Raw genomic sequence first — 20,402 nt, 5'->3', positions numbered from 1 at the left:
TATGCTGAGGTATAAAAGTTAAATGAAGTAACTATTAGAACCCTGATAAGTAGATCTAGATACTCCAAAACGTAAGCTAGCTGAGAAGTACTTTTTTTGCATGTGTTTGAGTTAGTTTTCTGTCTTGAACTGGTCACCCACTGTGGTTAAGCGTTGTAATAGTGATGATATGATGACGATGAATGGGGGACTGTTAAAACTTTCCGTTGGTGACAGCTAGCAAGCCACTTGCTTATCTGTATCCACTTTCATTGATAAGCTTAGTTTCTGCCTACTCTGAGCACCAGTATAACCAATTCAAATTAAAAGCAAAAATAAAAGGGAGGGGGACAGTTAGCCTGTAATTTATCCATTTGTGCTCATGCCAGTTCAGTCTTCTTTCTTGTCCTAGCCTCATGCAGTTCCTTCTCATGGGCAATTTACGCAGCTGTATAGTGAAATGGATCATTTATCTACCTGAAAAAATGCCTGACAATAAATGTATTTCCCTCTAAATCAAATTAACTTCCCTTTTCAGTTTACCACAGGGCTGCAGAGCACATCTGAATGGGGAGAGGGGAAAGAGCCTCATAGGGACTGGGAGAGGGCAGGATTGTCGCAGTACCATCGTGCTGTGACTGGAGTTAGTAAGAACTGAGGAATGTACATAGCTTGGTGGTGCTATTCCCTGCCATGCCGTTCAACTGAACTGGTTTGTCCTTTTTAAAAAACATGGTTAAAAGTTTTATAACAGCTTTTTGTTGTCTGTAACATAATAAACGCTCATCACAATAATCACACTGATACTCTGGAGCAAGTTAAAAAGAAGGATATTTAATTGTAATTATCTCAGTCTTGAAAATCTGAGCATGAAACCAAATCTAAGTCATAAACGATTTGTGTTTGGTATTTTTGTTGTATTTACAGAAGACACTTTGTTTTCTTTCTTTTGCCTTAGAAATTCCAAGTAAGACATATTTGAGGAGAAATGTTTTTAGTTCAGATTGTGTATATTGCTCATTGTAATCCTTGTTTTGTTGCCAGATTCCTCTAATAATAGCACATACTCAATACTGTGTAACCTCATAAAATAATCTCATAGCATTAGTAAACTTTAAATGATGATGACTTGAAAAAGACTACAGAAGTGTCGGTCTCTGCTTTTTGATCAAGAAGTAACTGAAGATGCTCTGAAAGATAGTATTTGAAATTTGTAGGTAACTTAAATTTTACTTATTTCCTAAATTTCAGTACATTGCACTTCTAATTTCTTAAGCAATTTTTAAATTAAATGATTGTCACTCAAAATAATAGTGTGTCTGACACTAAAGTTCTCATAATGTCAGCATCACAGTTGATGCTATTCTGAAGCATAATATCAACATCAAAGAATGAATAAATCGTGTTTAAGGAGGAAAGCCACATATTTAGTTATAACTGTGTTGGACTATACAAACTTCTGAACAAATATCCTTCAAATGGTTTTTAACTCAGAAGCTAGGAAGTAAAAAGCCTTGCTTGGTAAATTCTCATTCCTTTGGTTTGAAGAAAGTGGATTTGGAAATGCAGTATTTTTTTTGTGTGTATTATTTAGCTATTCAAAATCACCAGCTGTACCCAGAGTACCGAATTCTGTTTTGAGACAACTGAAAGTAAACTGCATCTGTGCTTTTAAGAGCAGAATACAGGCAGCAGCATATATTCTTTTTAAGGTTGAATTTCTTAATGAAAAAACTCCTAGATCCTTCATTGAAGGGGCTTCTTAGGGTTTTTTTTAAGAGCTGGAGTCTTCAATATAGCAATACAAATTTCAGTCTGTGCTCTAATACTCTCAGCTTTGTGACAGTGAGTAAAAAAACCAGTTTGTATAGATAACATACATAGAAAAATACTAGTAACAGGAAATAAAAGTAATTCTCAACGTCTGTGCCGTCTGTAAGCAGACCCTGTGTTTAGTAAGGCAAAAACTAGAATGTGTTGCCAGAATGTTCTCCTTTATTTTTGGTTCATTGTGCACGTAAAGCAGAACAGCACTATTCAGAATAATGCTCATATTTTAATCTAAGCAATTTTAAATCTTGGACTGTCCTGCCTTTTGATCTGTATTGTCTTTCCACGGTATTTTCTGCTGCCTGTTTTAGTATACTAGTGTATGTTATGTAAACAATGCTGTGCTGTTGCTGTAGATTGACTTTCTCTGATGTGTAGATAAGAAAAAAAACCTTTTGTTTTTTTTTTTTTCCCCACTGTTGCAGAGAATTCTAAGCTGAGGCATGTAGAAAAAGATGTTTTGATTCCACAAATAATGAGGGACCGAGCCAAGGAACGGTGTTCAAATCAAGTGCAAGGTAAGAGTCAAATATTCATTGGGAAATCACATGTATTCATGTTTGTACCCTGAATATAATCCTTGCTTTTGAAGTCAAGTAGTCAGAGAATTAATATGGATGATCGGTATCTTATCTGTTCACTGTGAAACCGGTAGTAAAACATACAAATCTGTCATGTTGGCTTTGGCTGTGTATTTTCCACAATGACTTGTTCACGAGAGCTGTGGAATTTAGTATGATTAATATAAAACTTTCTACACCTTGGTCCAGACTATGTGATGACAGAGCAATAGAAGAACTACTGTATTTCTGTGCATTATACTTGATACTTACTTGAATGGAATTGCCACATGAGCCTTCATTTAGGGGATATTCCCAACTAACTGCATCCATTCCCTGCCCAAATATTTTAATTATACATGCACATAAACAACATACTTATTAGACAAATGTTGAAATAGGATGATGCAATCTGCTTTTCTATGTTGTCATCTTCTTTTGAAGAGTACTGGACAGTAACTCTTTAAAGTTGGGTATCATCACTTTTGACACCCAAATGTTCATATATTCCTGGAAGAAAACTTTCTGAAGTCCCAGAAAGATAGACCTACTTACACACATCTTAGCTGAGAATGTTGGTATAAGAGGAATGTAAGAATGGGGAGGGAGGAGGGAAATCAGGCCACAGAATTATTCTATACAAGTGTCATGCTTTCAGTCAAGGGCACTTGCCTCTTGTCATCTGGATCTGTGCTCTAAACTTTAATTGCATACCTCATCAATAAAAAATATCTGAGCATGCAATTCTAATGTATGTATATTTATTTATAAATTATATGCGCATACTAGTATGGTATGTACACTATAAGACAAAAATAGAAATTAAGATGTGATAAAGATGAAATAAAGAGTACTTATAATAATTTTTGTTCTTTATCAATGGCACAAAAACCTTTTTTGCTCTGAAAGTGTTAGTAACAGTCTTTTTATTTAGTGCTATATTGCTGAACATACTTCATTGTTTAACACGTAATGGTACAACAATTCAAAGGCCTGGTTTAAAGTTCAGTTTATTTCGGTACTTGCTTTTAATGGCTGTCAGAGCTAAAAAAAGATACCTTACAAAGATGTGTGGATCCCAGTGGAAGCAGTGCATCATTCCCTGCACTTACTAAATTATGATACTCATTTTTCAATCCCATCCACAAATTCTGCAAAGTTTTTGCTTGAAACTGAGCTGGTAAATGTCCATCTTCCCTGATGTCAGTCACTTGTTCTTCCAAACTATTCGGGAGGTGTTGCATGTGTATGTTTTTTACAAATAGGTTGAAAGCCTACTGGAGTTCTCATTCGGAGAATTTTTAAATAGTATAGAAAACTCTGCTACTATCCTTTGAAAGTGTACAGATATAAGAGATGTTTGTAGGTGACACACATTGTGCTCAGCAACAAAAAAATACAAACCCACATCAACAGAGGAACAATTCCAAACATCTGTTTCCAATGTGCTCTCTCATACATGCATTTCTTTGCAAAGCACTTACTTTCTCACATCATTGTTGAAATGTCACCTTCACCTTGAAGGGCCACATTAAGCGTGTTTAATTTTTGGAAATACCTGCTAGGTATCAAACTACTCCCAGCCTCCTCTCATCATGTAAAGGTCAGCAAGTTTGGTACGCTTTGTCTCTTTGCAAAAGAGAAATGTGTAAAGTTTGACAACTCTTTTAAGCACTTTGCCACAGGATAACCTGGGAAGTGCTGTGTGATGCAAGAGATTTTAGTGCTCCCTCCCCATGTATTTCAAAGTCTGGTAAAGCTACTACTATTTGAAAGGTTTGTTCCTATAAAGTTAACCGCATTGATGTCATCCTGTAGGACTTTGTGCACTCCTGGCTCTGACTACTCTGCTGTTATAGCTCACCTACAAGTGATAGAGTGAAGGAATTTCATGTGCAGGGCTGTTCGTAACCTTAGCCTGGATTCCCTTTCTTATTCTAGTTAGAGAACTGTTCCATCAGTGGCTACACTTGCACAGTTTTTCCATAAAACATTGTTTTTTATTAAAGAAGCAATTTCCTGTGGAAAATAAATCTTCTCTGGTACAGCTCTCTGTTGGTGGCTCACAAAAAGATAAGTTCCTCATGTGTTTCATTACTGAAATGCAAATACCGCAAGCAGAGAGAAGTTAGAAACTTCTTTACTTTCATGCAGCTGTGTAGCAAACCTCCCACATTGTATAACTCGTTCTAATATTTGTATCTTCAAGTCTTCATCAGTGTCTTCTATGCATCTTCCAACAGTACTGACAAAGGTGTGCATTTTAGTTTGCTTACATACTGTTTTGCCGGCACTGTTTCAGCAGTTTTTACCATGGAGAAAGAATAATTGTTTCCCTAATGGTATGTGGCTTTTTGTCTTTTGCTATTACCTAAGAAACTTCAAAGGGGGCTTCTAGAGATTTGTCACTAGGTTTAGAGTCAAGTCTAGTTAAAGAGGACCAGTGTATTTTCAAGCAGGTGCCTTTAGGGGTTCTCCAAAAGACATAAAAGAGTAGTGTTATAATAATTTTGAGATTGAGTAAGTGGGAAAAGAGTTGGGAATATCTGCCAAAGGGAAGTGGCATCACATGACAGGTAACTTCCAGTGCTGCCAAAAGGATTTAAAATACGTCTTTTTCTTTCATTTGAATGATAGTTGAGTAATTTTTACTTTGAACTCTGTATATGTTGGGGAGTAGGAAATGAAGAAGAAAAGCAATTAATGTGAGTCATTGAAAGAGGATGTAGTTAAAGATATTTTGAGAGCATGCCAGTTGGATAATTTCATTTGGGAATAGATTAAAGGATTTGTGTGTGTGTGTTTTTCCTCTGAACTTTCTCTCTGTAAAATGAGGACTTTGTTTTCAGCATCTTAATTTTCAGTGGCAGCAGCCAATATTGGAGATTCTTGAGCTATGAGTTGTGAACCATTACCTTGCAGCTTCTCCATAGTTTTGCCTCCATAAGTCTCAAAGAAAAATGCTCTCTTTTGTTGTCTTCTCCTGAGTAGAGTTTACGTGTGTATCTTTAGGAGAATGAGGCTTGTAGATGCATCCATTTCCCCTTATCCCTCTGTCACCTACCTGTAAGACAGCCTTGATCAAATGGTGTGGAAGTTAGAAGTGGAAATTGAATATTTCTGATGCAATTTTTATGATAAAATAGACAAGCAAAATCCACATTCATACCCCTAATAAAAAAAAAAAAAAGAAAAGAAGGTGGTAGTGTAAGTTGAACACTTTTGTATAGCTTTTAAATCTGAATACAGGGGAGAGACCAAACCACAGGAAAATAAGCTTGAGCAGTTTTGTGAACAGGAGAGTTTATAATCTCTTAAATCCATTGTGAAAATTGTCTTGTTAGTGCACACAGATAGGTATTAATCATAGTAAATAGGCTGTGGGTTTTGTGCTGTAAACAATTATAAGCTATGAACGTAAGCTGTGTAATTAAGTAATCAAAACTCCTGCAATCCGGTTGGTGTGCTGTGAAGTGTACACGTGCATGGAATTGTGCTGTTTACATTGAGTGGCACAGCTACTCATTTAACTTGCTCTCAGTGCTTTAATTTTGGTTGAACAGCTCTTTGTTAATATACTTCTGTTTCATTTTGTCTTTAGGAAATTGTGGTAAATGCATTGGTAATATAGGAAATGAAGCTTTACAATTTACTTGATCACACTATGTTCATATGTGTCCCTATGGGGAGCCTCTATACTTTCAGTAGTGCTCTGCGTGAGTGCAGAGGTCCATCTGTATGCAGTCGGTTACCTTAGCCTGCAGCTATACTACCTAGAGCTGTGCGCTTATCAGAGCTAATAATGCAAGTAGTGACAGCCTGTCCAGCACGTGTTCAAGAGACATCCAGGGAAAAGAAACCCCAAGGGTTAAAAAATAAATAAGAAATAAAGGTTTTGTTAACTCAAGAGGTGATCCTTCTACCCTAGAGCAGTTAAATGGGTGACCCATTGCTGTGCTTGGTTGTTAGCATATCAGAGTAGCTTAGGGATGAAATAACCATGAAAATGTGTTCATCTGATCATTTTTAAGATCAACTAAGTATTTTATTTAGATTATTTGATTTTACTTTGAACTGTTTTCAGGTTGTTTCACTACAGTTCTTGTGTGTGCTGCGTGTTTCTCAAGACAAGTGCATCTCAGTCAAAGAATGATTTCTTTCTAAGCATTTTCAAGCACTTTTTCAGTGAAAATGGGTATATTAGTAATTTTAAGATGGGAAACATGCTTTCTGTGAAACACTAGTCAATTTTCCATGACCGTTGTGTAAATATGCTTTATTTTGTTAATATCCATGCACATTATGTATGTGAAATTGTGGGCTATTCCAGGAGTATCAAAAAAATTAGTTATTACAAGGATCTATTACAGGAGTATCATAAAAGCCAAACAAACAAAAAAATGGCCAACAACATTGTCATGCAGGGGCTTTTCACTGTATTTTATAGGCTTTAGCATGAGTTTGTGTGAAATAATATTAAACACATCTATTTCTTTATTGGTGTGTCCTTGGCGTATAGAAATACTTGCCTTCAAACTGAAGCAGCTAAAAGAATCATTTATTTGCCATTGCCTGATCCATTGCTTTTATGAAATAATTTCTTCAGGGAGCTCTTTTTCCTTTAAATTTGTTAAGGTTTTGGCTGTAATTTACAGTTACAAAATTGAAATTTGAGTAAACTTCTTTGAAGCAAAATCATAGCAAATTTCAGGAACCTGAAGTTAGCATTTTTCATCAGAAAGGTTTTTTCTTAGCTTATCAGAACTGTGATTTCATCTAGCTGCACTGTGCTATTCATGACTCCTCTCTCTTCTGAAACTATGGATACTCACTAAAAAGAAACCCTGCCAGAGCTTCGTTGATCTTAATCATATCTACAGAACAGTTTATTTAATTTCTTAAGAGCACATGCTCTGCTGTTCAGAGTTGCTGAATCTGAAACTTAATTTGATGGGTTTAGGTAGAGAAGAACTACTGAGGACAGAAATACCAAGCTTTAAGGTTTGTACACTCAGTTCAGTTTGATTTTGTGTTACTTGGCTTGGAAAATAAAAAAGCAGAAACAGGTATCTGAGAGGTTGTGGGTCAGTCATGAGATCATAGGTTTGTGTTACATTTGTTGTATCTGTTTTGTGTATCTGTTGTTGTATTTGTAAGGCTCAGGGACTCAAGTAGGAAACTGATCTTTTCACACACTTTTCAGGGTTAATAGAGGGATAGATCACATCAGCCTGGTTGTGCTGTTAGGAAGGCTGTGAACTAAGGGAAGCAATTTGGATGATTGAAGACCTGATCCTGTTTGTGGCTCTGCAAATAAGAATGTGTCCATTTCTTATTTGAAGCTTGTTGGAGGCACGCATTTGGCCAAGATGACAAGTTCTTCTGTCCTTTTTATTTTTGTTTTCCTATGAGAGGCAGGTAAATGGGGGTTGTTTCCACCTGTGCTGAGGTGAGGACCTCTGGGAAAAAAAAGTTGTATTGGTTCTGTTGTCCATAGAAACTGTGTAATTAAGGCAGCTGCATTGACATTGCTGAAAAAACTCTTGATACTTGGCAAGGCTTTAAAAAATTGTTTGGAAAGTGTAGCTGGAAAAGGACATTTCCAAGCAGCCACCCTCCTCCCATTCTCCAGTTTCCCCATTAGCCCTCTCCTCCTCAGGGCTCATGTTGATACTTAGTGAAAATGATGGGATGCAACACTACTGCAGGCTTCTGTACACTTGAGCATGACCAGTGTCACCAAGAGTTTTGATAACATGCAGTTACTCCACAGTCCTGTCACTGACATTATCTCTGTCCCCGTAAGGGCCACCTGCTCTAGACCATGACCCTTACACCTGACACATCAAGACCCATAAAACCAAAGAAATTTCTGATTGAACTACATGTGATGCTGCACATTTAAATGCTCAAGCACATCTTTAGATATTCCTTCTTCTTAAAAAGAAAAGTCTTACTATGTATACTTTCTCATCAGAAATGCAGATAATGAAATGTGTGAAACACTTAGCAAATTCCAGCTTGATGTTACTCTGTGGCATTGCTCACTTCCCTTTGTATTGCAGGCCAACTTCTGTTAATTGGTGCAAGCCCTTGCTGAATGCTGTGGGGGGATGATTAACCTGTTGGTACCTACAGTCATGACTCTGAAGCTGTCACTGGAAGATGCTAAGACTGATAGTGGGACATTACATGACAACTCACACTTAAAAATTTTTATGAGTCTTTTTTTTCTTGAAGCAAATGAAAATCAGTTTATAGCTGAATTTTGCTTGTCTGCTTTGACTGAGTGTGAAAATATAGTCCTTAAATTATTTTTTTTTTTAATACATGTATTTTAGGAGTATCTGGGAATGCAGTGACCTTCTAATTCACCAGAGAAAAAAGATCAAGGAACTGATAGAACAGATCAAGTAACTCGTAGAATCAATGAGTTAACATGACAGGTCCTGGTAATGTTTTTAACTGAGCTGCTGTGACCAGATATTGATTACATGTGCTTGTGTACATATTGTTCAGAGTTTGATGGAAAGCCTTGAGAGGTTACATGGGAGGAATCATTGATTTTATGACGGGAATAGCCTTCTCTTATGAGGATGGAAAAACAAAAAAGCTGCCTTATTACCTTCAACTTCATTTTTATGAGAGGAAGGTGTCTGTAATCAGACAGATGGACCACTTGGTGGATAAGGAGTTGGCTGAATGGTCTCACTCAGAGTTATGGTCAACGGCTCAATGTCCAAGTGGAGACCAATGATGAGTGGCATTCCTCAGGGGTCGGTGTTGGGACTGATCCTGTTCAACATCTTTGTTAGCGGCATGGACAGCGGGATTAATGTACCTTCAGCAAGTTTGCCAATGACACCAAGCTGTGTGATTCGGTTGATACGCTGGGGCGAAGGAATGCCGTCCAGAGGGACCTTGACATGCTGGAGAGGTGGCCAATGCCAACCTCATGAAATACAAAAAGGCCAAATGAAAAGTCCTACACCTGGGTCAGGGCAATCCCAAGTGCAACTAGAGGCTGAGGGAGACTGGATTGGGTGAGAGCAGCCGTGGAAAGGACTTGGCAGTGTTGGTTGATGAGGAGCTCAACATGAGCCAGCAGTGTGCTTGCAACGAAGTCACCTGTATTCTGGGCTGCATCATGGGTTGGAACTAGATGATCTTTAAGGTCCCTTCCAACCAAAACCATTCTACGATAATTTGAGAATAGAGTTTCAATCCAGCAACAAAACTTCAGGAGGAGAAGGCGAGAAAAATATTACCCTCTGTTGCTGTGCTTATTATCTGAATATTAAAGTACATTATAGTTATGTTGTGTGTGACCCCATATGACCCTGCATGAAGCTAATGAGATTACTGTTGTACATGTTGGGCAGTTGTCATTTGTTTAAATTATTTTAGATATTTTGATAGTGTACAGCTGTATTTATTACTAATAATAAGGCACTATGTATTTTATCAGCACCTTTCTCAAGGGTAAGGTGCTGATTTTCTATATGATGTTCTTGTTTGTGCACAACAGCTTTTATTATACATTTTCAGTGAACACGTACTCTCATCACATTTAACTATGTGAATTAATACAATCTCTAGAGGGATTGTGGTATATTCAGCTTTGCTCCAACAAACTGAGCAGAGAGGACAGCTATATGTAAATTACAGTTTGAAGAAATGAGATCTTAGATCTCATGGTCTTTATTTTTTTGGCGATACTTACAACATTAACTGCTAGTTTATGAGGTTTTATAACGGAGAAATATAACATATTGTGTTTCTTGGTAATGGCAATTTAAGTATTCTCTCTGGTGTTAGGACTCTGAAGAAAATGTTCAGGGAGGGAACTCAGCCTATTTGATTTATTTTTTTTTCTTCCCCCCCTCAATGTCATTTCAACCCAGCTGATGACAAGAAATGGGTCAGACTGCTAGCTTTACCACTGTAACTTAGTTGTGTGGGGGTTTTATGTTTTTTTTATTAGGGAATGGAACAGCTTTTAGAGGGACAAAGAGAAATGAAATCACTTTCAATGAAAGAAAGAGGCCTCATTATAGCCACCAACAGCAGTTATTGACAGCTACACTTCCTATTAACAAGGAGCATTTAAGAGTTTGGCTGTTGGATCTTTGGTCTTGATCTAATTTGCTAGCATTAATTAGTTTCTTTTGAGCACAGACACTTGGTGCTCACAGCTATAGATTTGGAGGACTAATTAGAACAGAAAATTGAACAGAATGGGGTAAGGCATTAACCTTCAACCATTACCAGCTGGGGCTCTGATAAAGACCACAGAGTCCAAATGCTCCTATTCATGCAAAGAGTACTCTAATGAATATCAATTTCAGCCAGGTTGCCATATCCTACAAGCACTGTCTTAATTTTGATTCTCTTACCTGGTAGAGATTTTCATGTATGGATATTAAAGTGATATTGGTAGTTTAGACACCATAGGTGACAACCTCAGGAGGTTACCTACCTGTGTTTTGTCCAGTCTTTCAATTTGTTTTTCTCAAGTTAAGATTTGTTTTCTGGTTAAGATTCTCAATTTAAAGTTGTGTTCCCTGTTCAGCATAATTATGTTAACATAGCAGAGATAAATTACACAATGTGAGGAAATGCGGGTTTAAATAGGGGATGATTGCATGGTTTTGGATTATTGTAGTACATGGTAGTAATATCCATGACCAAGTGCTGACCAAGCTAACTGCTGAAGGTTGATCAATGAGATTGCTTCTTTTACAGCTTTTATGATGAGATACAATTATTTCATTGAGGTGATTCTTGAGGTGATTATTCTGTTGAGGTGATATCCCTGCTGACTTGGTGATTCAGTTTTAGGAGGAAAACTTCTTTCAGACTGTGGGTTGATAGTGTTTCAACATCTGCAGAATGGAAGTACTTTATATACTGTTGCAGTCTCTTACTAATACGAGGTTTGTATCTTTTCCTAGATGTTATATACACTATTTGCTGATTTTCATAGTTTTCTTTCCCAGTTGACATATGTTGATTTTTCTGTGTCAGTCATTCTTACTGCTGGCAAGTGAGGGCACACTTAGGAGTCTGTAGGTTTTTGGTTTTTTTATCCATTGGTGGTGGTGATACCTGCAGATACTGTAGTTTATGTATTAGAATATTACAGTATCCTGGTTTTGTCTGGAATAGGGTTAATTCTCTTCCTAGTAGCTGGTGCAGAGCTGTGTTTTGTTTTCCGTCTGAGAGCAATGCCGATAACACACTGATGTTTTAGTTGTTGCTCAGTAGCACTTACCCTGATCAAGAACTTTTCAGTCTTATGCTTTGCCAGTGAGGAGGTGCTCAACAAGCCAGAAGGGAGCAGAGACAGAACACCTGACCCAAACTAGCCAAAGGGGTATTCTATACCACAGCACGTCATGCCCAGTATATAAACTGGGGGAGTCACCCGGCAGGCCCAGATCACTGCTGGGATCAGGCAGGGTATCGATCAGGTGGTGAACAGTTGTACTGTTGGGTTTTTTTTCTGTTTTTTTTTTTTTTTTCTTTTCCCCTTTTAGCTTTACACTCTCTCCACTTGTTATTTCCCATATCATTATTAGTAGTACTAATGTTATGTTGTACTTTAGCTGTTAAACTGCTCTTTACCCATGGGGTTTACATTCTTTTGGTGAGCGACTGCCTGTGTGGTACTCTAGTTACGAGCTGGGTTTAAACCATGACATACAGTATTGTATTACTGTGGTATAGTAGCACATGGCAATGCATTGCTGATGGCAGCATATGTGACTTATGGTAACTTAACGTTATTTTAGCTGCATGTCCGTAAGGATGTATTAAGTAGTTGCTTTGCAGTTTTGGATTATAAACCCCTCTTAGATACTGCATTCAGCAGTAACACAGTTAGCACTTTGTGTAAATCTATTACTTTTAAGAGGTTGTGCTATATTCCTGTTGCATGTGTATAAATATTTATACTGTATATGAATTATGAATATTACCCTGGGGTTATTTTCACACAGAAAATAGGTTATTTTTCAGATGTTGGAGTCAGAATGTGTTGTGTAGATACCATTAGGTTCAGCAGTGGAAAATAGAACTCAGTTTGGCCAAGAAGCAGCTACTGTGTATTCAGAAATACAAAAAATAGTGAGCTTTGAAGTAGCCTACAAGCAGTGTATTGACCTTGTAAAGAATGTAGGATATTGAGGGTAAGGTAATAGGGAAAACTTCTGACCACCATTCTTTAGAAAACACATGAAGTTGGCAAGTGTATTTGCCAACGAAAACTGCTCATCCAGATCACAGCAATTGGAAATATTAATTCCAGTTGAGCTAAATGGGAATCAGAATACTATTGCAGTTTTATCTAATATCCTTTGCTTTTATGAGACAGTGCATTATGAGAGTTGTAGTTTTGATCTACGTTAGTTCCTGTAGACTGGAGAGCTATACTGTTGTACATACGAAGTTGCTTGTACACATGAAGTTGCTAAGCCACTGGCCACCATATTTGAAAAATCATGGCAGTCAGGTGAAGTTCCCGACGACTGGAAAAAGGGAAATATAACCCCCATTTTCAAGAAGGGGAAAATGGATGACCCGGGGAGTTACAGACCAGTCAGTCTCACCTCTGTGCCTGGCAGAATCTTGGAGCAGATTCTCCTGGAAGGCATGCTAAGGCACATGAAAAACAACAAGGTGCTTGGTGACAGCCGGCATGGCTTCACTAAGGGGAAATCCTGCCTGACCAATTTGGTGGCCTTCTATGATGGGGCTACAGAACTGATGGACAGCGGTAGAGCAGTTGGTGTCATCTACCTGGACTTGTGCAAAGCGTTCAACACTGTCCCACACGACATCCTTGTCTCTAAATTGGAGAGACATCAATTTGATGAATGGACCACTCGGTGGATATAAAGAACTGGCTGGCTGGCCACACAGAAAGAGTTGTGGTCAATGGCTCAATGTCTGGCTGGAGACCAGTTATGAGTGGTGTCCCTCAGGGATCAGTGTTGGGACCGGTCTTGTTCTACATCTTTGTCGCTGACATGGACAGTGGGATTGAGTGCACCCTCAGCAAGTTTGCCAATGACACCAAGCTGTGTGGTTGGGTTGATACGCTGGAGGGAAGGAATGCCATCCAGAGGGACCTTGACATGCTTGTGAGGTGGGCTGATGCCAACCTCATGAAGTTTAACCATGCCAAGTGCAAGGTCCTACACCTGGGTCGGAACAATCCCAGACACAGCTACAGGCTGGGCAGAGAAGAGATTCAGAGCAGCTCTGTGGAGAAGGACTTGGGGGTGCTGGTCAATGAGCAAAGGAACATGAGCCAGCTTCAGTGTGCGCTCGCAGCCCAGAAAGCCAACCGTATCCTGGCCTGCATCAAAAGGAGCGTGACCAGCAGGTCCAAGGAGGTGATCCTGCCCCTCTACTCTGCTCTCGTGAGACCTCACTTGAAGTATTGTGTGCAGTTCTGGTGTCCTCAACTTAAAAAGGGCATGGAACTGTTGGAACAAGTCCAGAGGAGGGCCATGAGGATGATCAGGGGACTGGAGCACCTCCCATATGAAGATCGGCTGAGGAAGTTGGGGCTGTTCAGCCTGGAGAAGAGAAGGCTGTGTGGAGACCTCATAGCAGCCTTCCAGTATCTGAAGGTGGCCTATAGGGATGCTGGGGAGGGACTCTTCATTAGGGACTGTAGTGATAGGACAAGGAGTAATGGGTTCAAACTTAAACAGGGGAAGTTTAGATTAGCTATAAGGAGGAAATTGTTTCCTGTTAGGGTGGTGAGGCACTGGAATAGGTTGCCCAAGGAGGCTGTGAATGCTCCATCCCTGGCGGTGTTCAAGGCCAGGTTGAACGAGGCCCTGGGTGATATGGTTTAGTGTGAGGTATCCCTGCCCATGGCAGGGGGGTTGGAACTGGATGATCTTAAGGTCATTTCCAACCTTAACTATTCTGTGATTCTATGATTCTGTATCTGTGTGTGGAATATTACGATTCAGCAGAGCCAGTCACAAAAAACAGACAGGAATCACAGGCCTTACTAGGCAATAGGAGAATGCAAGTTAAAGTTGAAATACAGTTTGGCAAATAAGCGCTTTTTCAACAAGATGTGGTGGACTGAGTGTTCTTCATGCTTGGTGTTCGGAAACATCAGGGTGTGTTTAATGAAATGTCAAATTTTCAGCCTCTTTTGGGATGAAAACCTTTTAAACAACTTTTTCCATGTGGAACAGTAACTCTAAAGATTGCTTCGCTTAAATTGAGTTGTCCCTCCCCCACTTATTCTTTGATACAGAAGTTAATGGATTCTGTGGTAACAATGCTGGCAATGCACAACTTTTAAAAGTAGAAACAATGTTGCCTGTTCCTGAATAAAACAACATTCTTGTATGTTATTGTTCAGGTCCTTTTAATAATGGCAACAGAAAATAGTCCTCCTCTTTCCCACCCTCAAATTTTGTTTTGTTGCTATTCTAGTTGTTTTTCAATAGTTGTCTTTGTGGTGTTGCATAGGAAGAGTAGGGAAATCTGAAGAATGTTCTACTTACAGGTTTGATGCCTAAGTTGGGAGTTAAGGCTACAGTAATAAAAGACCATAAAAACCATTTGTGCTCTGTTGTCATCCTTCTGAGTTTTAACAGACTTGCATAAAGAGCACCCAGAATGTGTGCTGCGTATGATCAGTGTAGGTGCCTTCATTTGAAGTGTAAGCATATGACAGAAGGTGAGAAGTGTTTTGGTTTAGGCATCAAGAGCTACAGAGCTCGTCAGAGGATATGAAGGGGGATGGACAGGGAATACTAGAGGTGTACAGAACTTTGGAGGTAAGGATGAGGCTTTAAATTGATGATCAGGGAACAAGAAAAACAATTTAGCTGCTGCGTGCTTGATTTGAGAGGGATGATAGTAAAGATTTGAAAGGAATCATATAAGGGCTGGAAGGTAATCATCCTGGTGGGATAATGAGTAGGAAAGGAATTTACATTAAGAATTTTGAAGATGATATTGTAGAAGAATAGTGTATGAAAATTTCCCTTGGACGGAGCGAGCAGATTCTTCTCTTGCTATCCACTGTAGTGGGAAGGAGTTGAAATAGTTGTGGGAAATTTAGGACTTTAATTATGGTATTAAAGGATCTGCCTTCATACCTTTTTCCTAAAATGAATTTAATGAAAGGTTTCTTATAAGGCCTAAATGCCTTTTTTTTTTTTTTTTTGTAATTTCTGATATCAAGTTCAGGATTTCCTTGTATGCATTTTATCACACACAATGTCTTGCACTTGATATACTTCTTTCTTCCTGTCTGTGATCAAGAATCTTTCAAGGAATTTTCTAGTAATTTTTCTATTCCTTCCTCTAAAAATAGAAACTAAATACACCTTCTAAGCCTCCAGATCAGGAACATATTGTAAGGATATTTAAATAGTTATTTTTGAAACACTAAATCATACAGTCTGCTTATGTGTATAAACTCATTGTTACACTTGCATACCTGGCTTGATACAGGTATTGCTTTGTTTCTTGGTGGCAGAAATACGACATATGCTTGCTGTAATGGGATACATGTGAAGCTGGTGAAAAAGCACTGCAGAGGTGTGGCTTGAGATGTAATACCACCTGTGGCTGTAGACTGTCAGACCTCTAAAAGTCATTTCACAGAGACACAGCTTATGTTGGCACAAAGGACTTCTGAATGTGGGAAATGTATAGGAAGTGCAAGCACATAAGAGTTGAAAGCGGAACTTCTTGACGCAGTCTAGCTGTTCTAACTGTGCTTTAATAGTATTAGCTTCAGTTCCATAGAAACACTGCCAAACCTGAGTGCTCTAGAAAATCACTTCCATCAATCAAGCGTAAGAGGAATGCAGGACTGGAAAGGACTTTTAGAAGACTCTCTGTGCCCTCATCTTGTGGCCATATCTAGCATGCTTGTGTTTGTCCTGTAGCCTGAATTATGTTGCAGCTTCTATAGACAGGCTGTTCCAATACTTATTTTTTACTGTTGAAAGCATGGTGAGTTTTTTTTTTGTTTTCTAGTTTGGGTTTTTTTTTAAATGTCTAAACTAACTTTTCTTTGTGTATCAAGTCATTTATATTCTCAGACATTCAGGCGATTCCGAGTAGTGGTCTGACCAAAAGTGGCACTTTGAATGGAAGAAATAGGACAATCTGTTTTATCTAAAAAGGGAAAATAAAAGCCTTGTTCGCTAACCATCTTGGAAAGCTCTTTATACCACTGAATTTCTGAGGTGGCTTAGGGAAGGTGTTGGACCCTGACATTCTAGTGTTGTTTTTGTGAGAATGGAAAATTGAAAATAAAGAAATAAAACCAGATGAGAATGTCACAATGTAAAAAATGATGTTTAGAGAGGAACTAACTAGGGAGAACTAGTGCTTTCAGGTTGAAAAAATGGTCTCTAGTAAAGAAGAATGACTTCAAATACTATACTTTGCTGCCCATTACTACTTTTTCTTCTGCCTTTGGGGTGGTAATTTCCTACAGTGAATCTGACAGACCAGTCAAAATAATTCATAAGGCCAGTGATGAAAAGTACTCTATTTTTTCCAGTGTAAATAATCTTTGTCACTCCTCATCTGTCCTGATTTCCACCACTTATTTCTTTGTATTTTGAGTGTTCTTTTTTTAATGCTCCTTCTTAATGTGCATGAACTCTCCAACCTACAGTATACTTGTGTTAATTGTTTAAGAAGCATAACAAAAGTAACATTGCTGAAGAATTTGAGGTCCCAAATACAGAAAAAAACATGTATTACAGGATTTGCACAAGCATTAATTTGTCTGTAATACCCACCTTGGTTATGGCTATACAATAGTGACCAGGAGAAGATGGTGCCTGTCTTGCATGCCATCCCATTTCCTACCTCAACAGTGCAGCTTACATGAAGTTTGGGTGTGCAGGAAACATCCATTCTGTTTCTTTCTTGATTGCAGATCACGTCAGTGATGGGGATACTTGAAAGCAAAAGTCAACATGGTTAAAGAAATGTGGCATGCTGAGTGAGACCCGGTGCAGCAGGGCAAGCATGTCAGGATTCAGATGGGAATATTCCTTCTGGCTATGCCCATCCTAGAAGTTCAGGGTAAAATTCTGCCAGGCCATAATGTTTACATGCAGTGCTCAGTGTTGTTATGTTAGTGTAGGCTTCAACATATGTCTAGTTAATAAACAGAAACTTACTATTGCTTTCCATAGAATATAGAAAATAAGAAAATAAAAACCTGTATACTGCTTATGGTTACATAACAAAAGATTTACATATGAATTAATTAGTAATTAATCAATTAATCTTTAAGAAGATATTAACAGAGCTTAGAGTTTCTGTGGTGTCTTCAGTGACTTCTATCCAGTGTCCTGTATTTAAAATATATTATCTACATCCAATGATGCTTCATTACCATTGAGTAATAGTGCTAATAGTTCAGCTTTCCTTTCATAAGAGGTGTCTTCATCTTACACTTAGTTGGAAAATTAAAAGCATATGCATGTATATGTGATGGTTTGGGTTTTTTTTCATTTTATACATTTAAAACAGCTTGAGAAAGTTGAAGTCCTTTGTGGGGTGTGAGAATTGTGTGGAAAAGAATCCTCTTGCTTCAGCAAGGCTATTGTGTAAGTTCATTTTGGTACGCTTCATCCGTTAAGTGTGAAACTTCAGCAGTTGTTTTAAAACAGAATACTGCTTGGGGAATCTGCCCTCTTCACTCTTCAATCATATTGATGTAAATAATGGTTACTGACTGACCATAAACTTTTGAGAAACATTCGTTGTTGGGCAGAGAACACTTAGTAAATTGCAAGCCCCATAAATAAATGTCTGCAGTTCTGTAGAAGGAAGATGTTTAACAGAGCTGACAACTTTTGCTTTAGCTGATTTCTTCCAGCAGCCCAGTAATTCAGATGAATTGTTCCTGTTCTCTTCTCTTCTCTTGCTGTTTAAGTATCAGTGCAGGAATTTGTTTTTATTTTTTGCAGAAGTTAAATATGCAGTTCCATTCTCTTCTAGATAACAACTTACATATTCCAACATTAATTTACGTACCTGAATTTAATTAGTATCCCATTATTGCTGCTGTTAATGAAAGGTAAGATTCCATGTTGGATTTTAAAATGCAAAAATACGTTATTGTCTCTGTGGAAAACTGCAGGATTGGCATGACCACAGAATGAAGTTGTCTTCTAGATGATAACAAGTTGAGCTTAGGAAACAATGCAACATTCCACAGGCAGCAGTTCTATTACTGCAACCTAGTTTGGGTTCCTGGTCTTACCCAAGGCTTTTAGTTCACAAAAGTTTATTCATTCTGAGGCATAAGCAGCAGTCTCAGAGAAGTGCTGTTTGTTCCAGAGCTGATGTTACTGACCTCCCTTGCCCTAGTGCTTGAGTTGCACTGACCTGACTTGCGTGAAAGCTAATTCAGCCACTGTAAGAATGAGGGGGAAGAGATCACCTCTATGAGTGTGTTAAAAGCACTTGAAGGTAATTTAGTGTTTGCATGACCATATTTCAGGTCTGCCTAAATACATTTCACATAAAGGCTAAATTGAACCAGTGTTGACAGCGGCTTTATGTGAAGCAGGTGGAATTGCCTAGTTTCTAATGTAATACAGTTAGTACCTTAAATTTGATTACAAAGTTGGTGTACTGAAATTCAAGTTCTACCATGTGTTGTGGGCATCCATAAAGAGAGATGCAATAGTAATGAGTGGTTTGTGTGTCCAGGCTAACTGATCGTACCATAACTTTTTAACTTGGGCAAGTTCTGTACTAATGGTTCTCCAGCGCTCGAGTCTCTAAGCCTTAGCTGAACTTGTGGCAAAAAGTCAGAATGATCAATTTATTTCAAGCAGTCAGTGAGGTTGAATCTGAATAACAAACAGTGTCTAGTCCTCCTCTTCTCCCTTCTGCAGTCTTTCAAAGCTCCAGTGGGGCAGCAGTTACTTCATACTGTTCTGCAGTGTTCAGAGAGGGGACCCTTGTGAGTGGAGCATTAGCTCTGGAGACTTAGGTAGGCTCCTTGAACTCCTCCTTTATGATTTTTTTTCTTAAGTCATGTAGGAGGGGGGAGACATTTCATCCCAGTTCTAGTCATCTGAAAGTTATGTCTAGTCTACACCAGTCATCCTGTTTAATTCTCTTAGGTGAGCCCTAACTTCATTCTGGAAGTAGCTTGCACTCTGTCTCTGAGTTTTGTGTCAAGGACAACAAGGTACTCCCAGAATCAGCTTTAGGTGAGACATGTAAATTTTGGGCAGCTAAAATTACGTAAAGTGAATTCCACTGCTAGTCATTTTTAGTCTCTGTTTGCACATGTAAATGAGGATAAGATCCTATCTAGAAGAGAGCTATCATGGTCAATATATAAGTGGCATTGCCTTAGTATGCATAAAGCAAGGAGGACTATGTTATGAATTTTTGTTAGGGCATTTGAGTTCCTGCAGAAGCCACGTAGAAACCCTTGGGCTTTGTGAGCATTTGTGAAGGATTCCCTTGGGCTGTTTTCTTCCTGCCTATCTCAGGTTGCTTCCACATCATTTGAGAGTCCTGTGATTTGTTAGTGCCTCCTCTAATGTTAAACATCAGTATGTCTGCATGTCCTGTGACCATGTGGACTTGCAGGTTACGAAGTGACTTTCAACTCCCACCAAGATTGGCTGGAAAGCAGGCACTAGGCAGTTGATGCCTGCTGCTTCATTGCAAACAAGGCTCAGTCGGATACTGGAGTTAGCAAGTTTAAAATCTGGGGGGAACATTTGGAATTAAGTGAAGGTTTTTCACTTTCATGGCACAAATTGCTTCTGGTTGTCTGTTGTTCTCTTTTCACCACTAGCAGCAGAGCTGGGCTTCAGTTGAAGACTGAAGAATAAATGAAACTCTCTTCCATGGCTAATTTGACATCTTTTTTCGTTTCATCACTTTTTGCGTGTGTGTCCTCAAATACTTACATAAGGCTTAAATCATACTATGTAGAGGAAAACAGGCAAATAATCCCAACAGTATAAACTTAAATCCCTAAATCTG

General features: G+C 38.6%; 1 protein-coding gene across 1 annotated transcript in view; it reads left to right on the top strand.

Annotated features, from left to right (window-relative positions):
- The window catches only part of CMC1 (C-X9-C motif containing 1), a 49,275-nt gene that overhangs the window by 11,922 nt on the left and 16,951 nt on the right, over positions 1-20,402 (top strand). The window contains exon 2 of the mRNA XM_061362683.1: positions 2,235-2,327. Within this exon, the coding sequence (XP_061218667.1) occupies positions 2,235-2,327 (93 nt within the window). The remainder of the gene's footprint in view (positions 1-2,234; positions 2,328-20,402) is intronic.

This window comes from Neopsephotus bourkii, unplaced genomic scaffold, assembly GCF_033783945.1.
Source record: "Neopsephotus bourkii isolate Nb327-2 ecotype Australia unplaced genomic scaffold, CSIRO-AGI_Nbou_v1 NB_1132, whole genome shotgun sequence".
In the NCBI taxonomy this organism is placed as follows: Eukaryota; Metazoa; Chordata; class Aves; order Psittaciformes; family Psittacidae; genus Neopsephotus; species Neopsephotus bourkii.
This window is presented reverse-complemented; position numbering and strand designations above follow the sequence as displayed.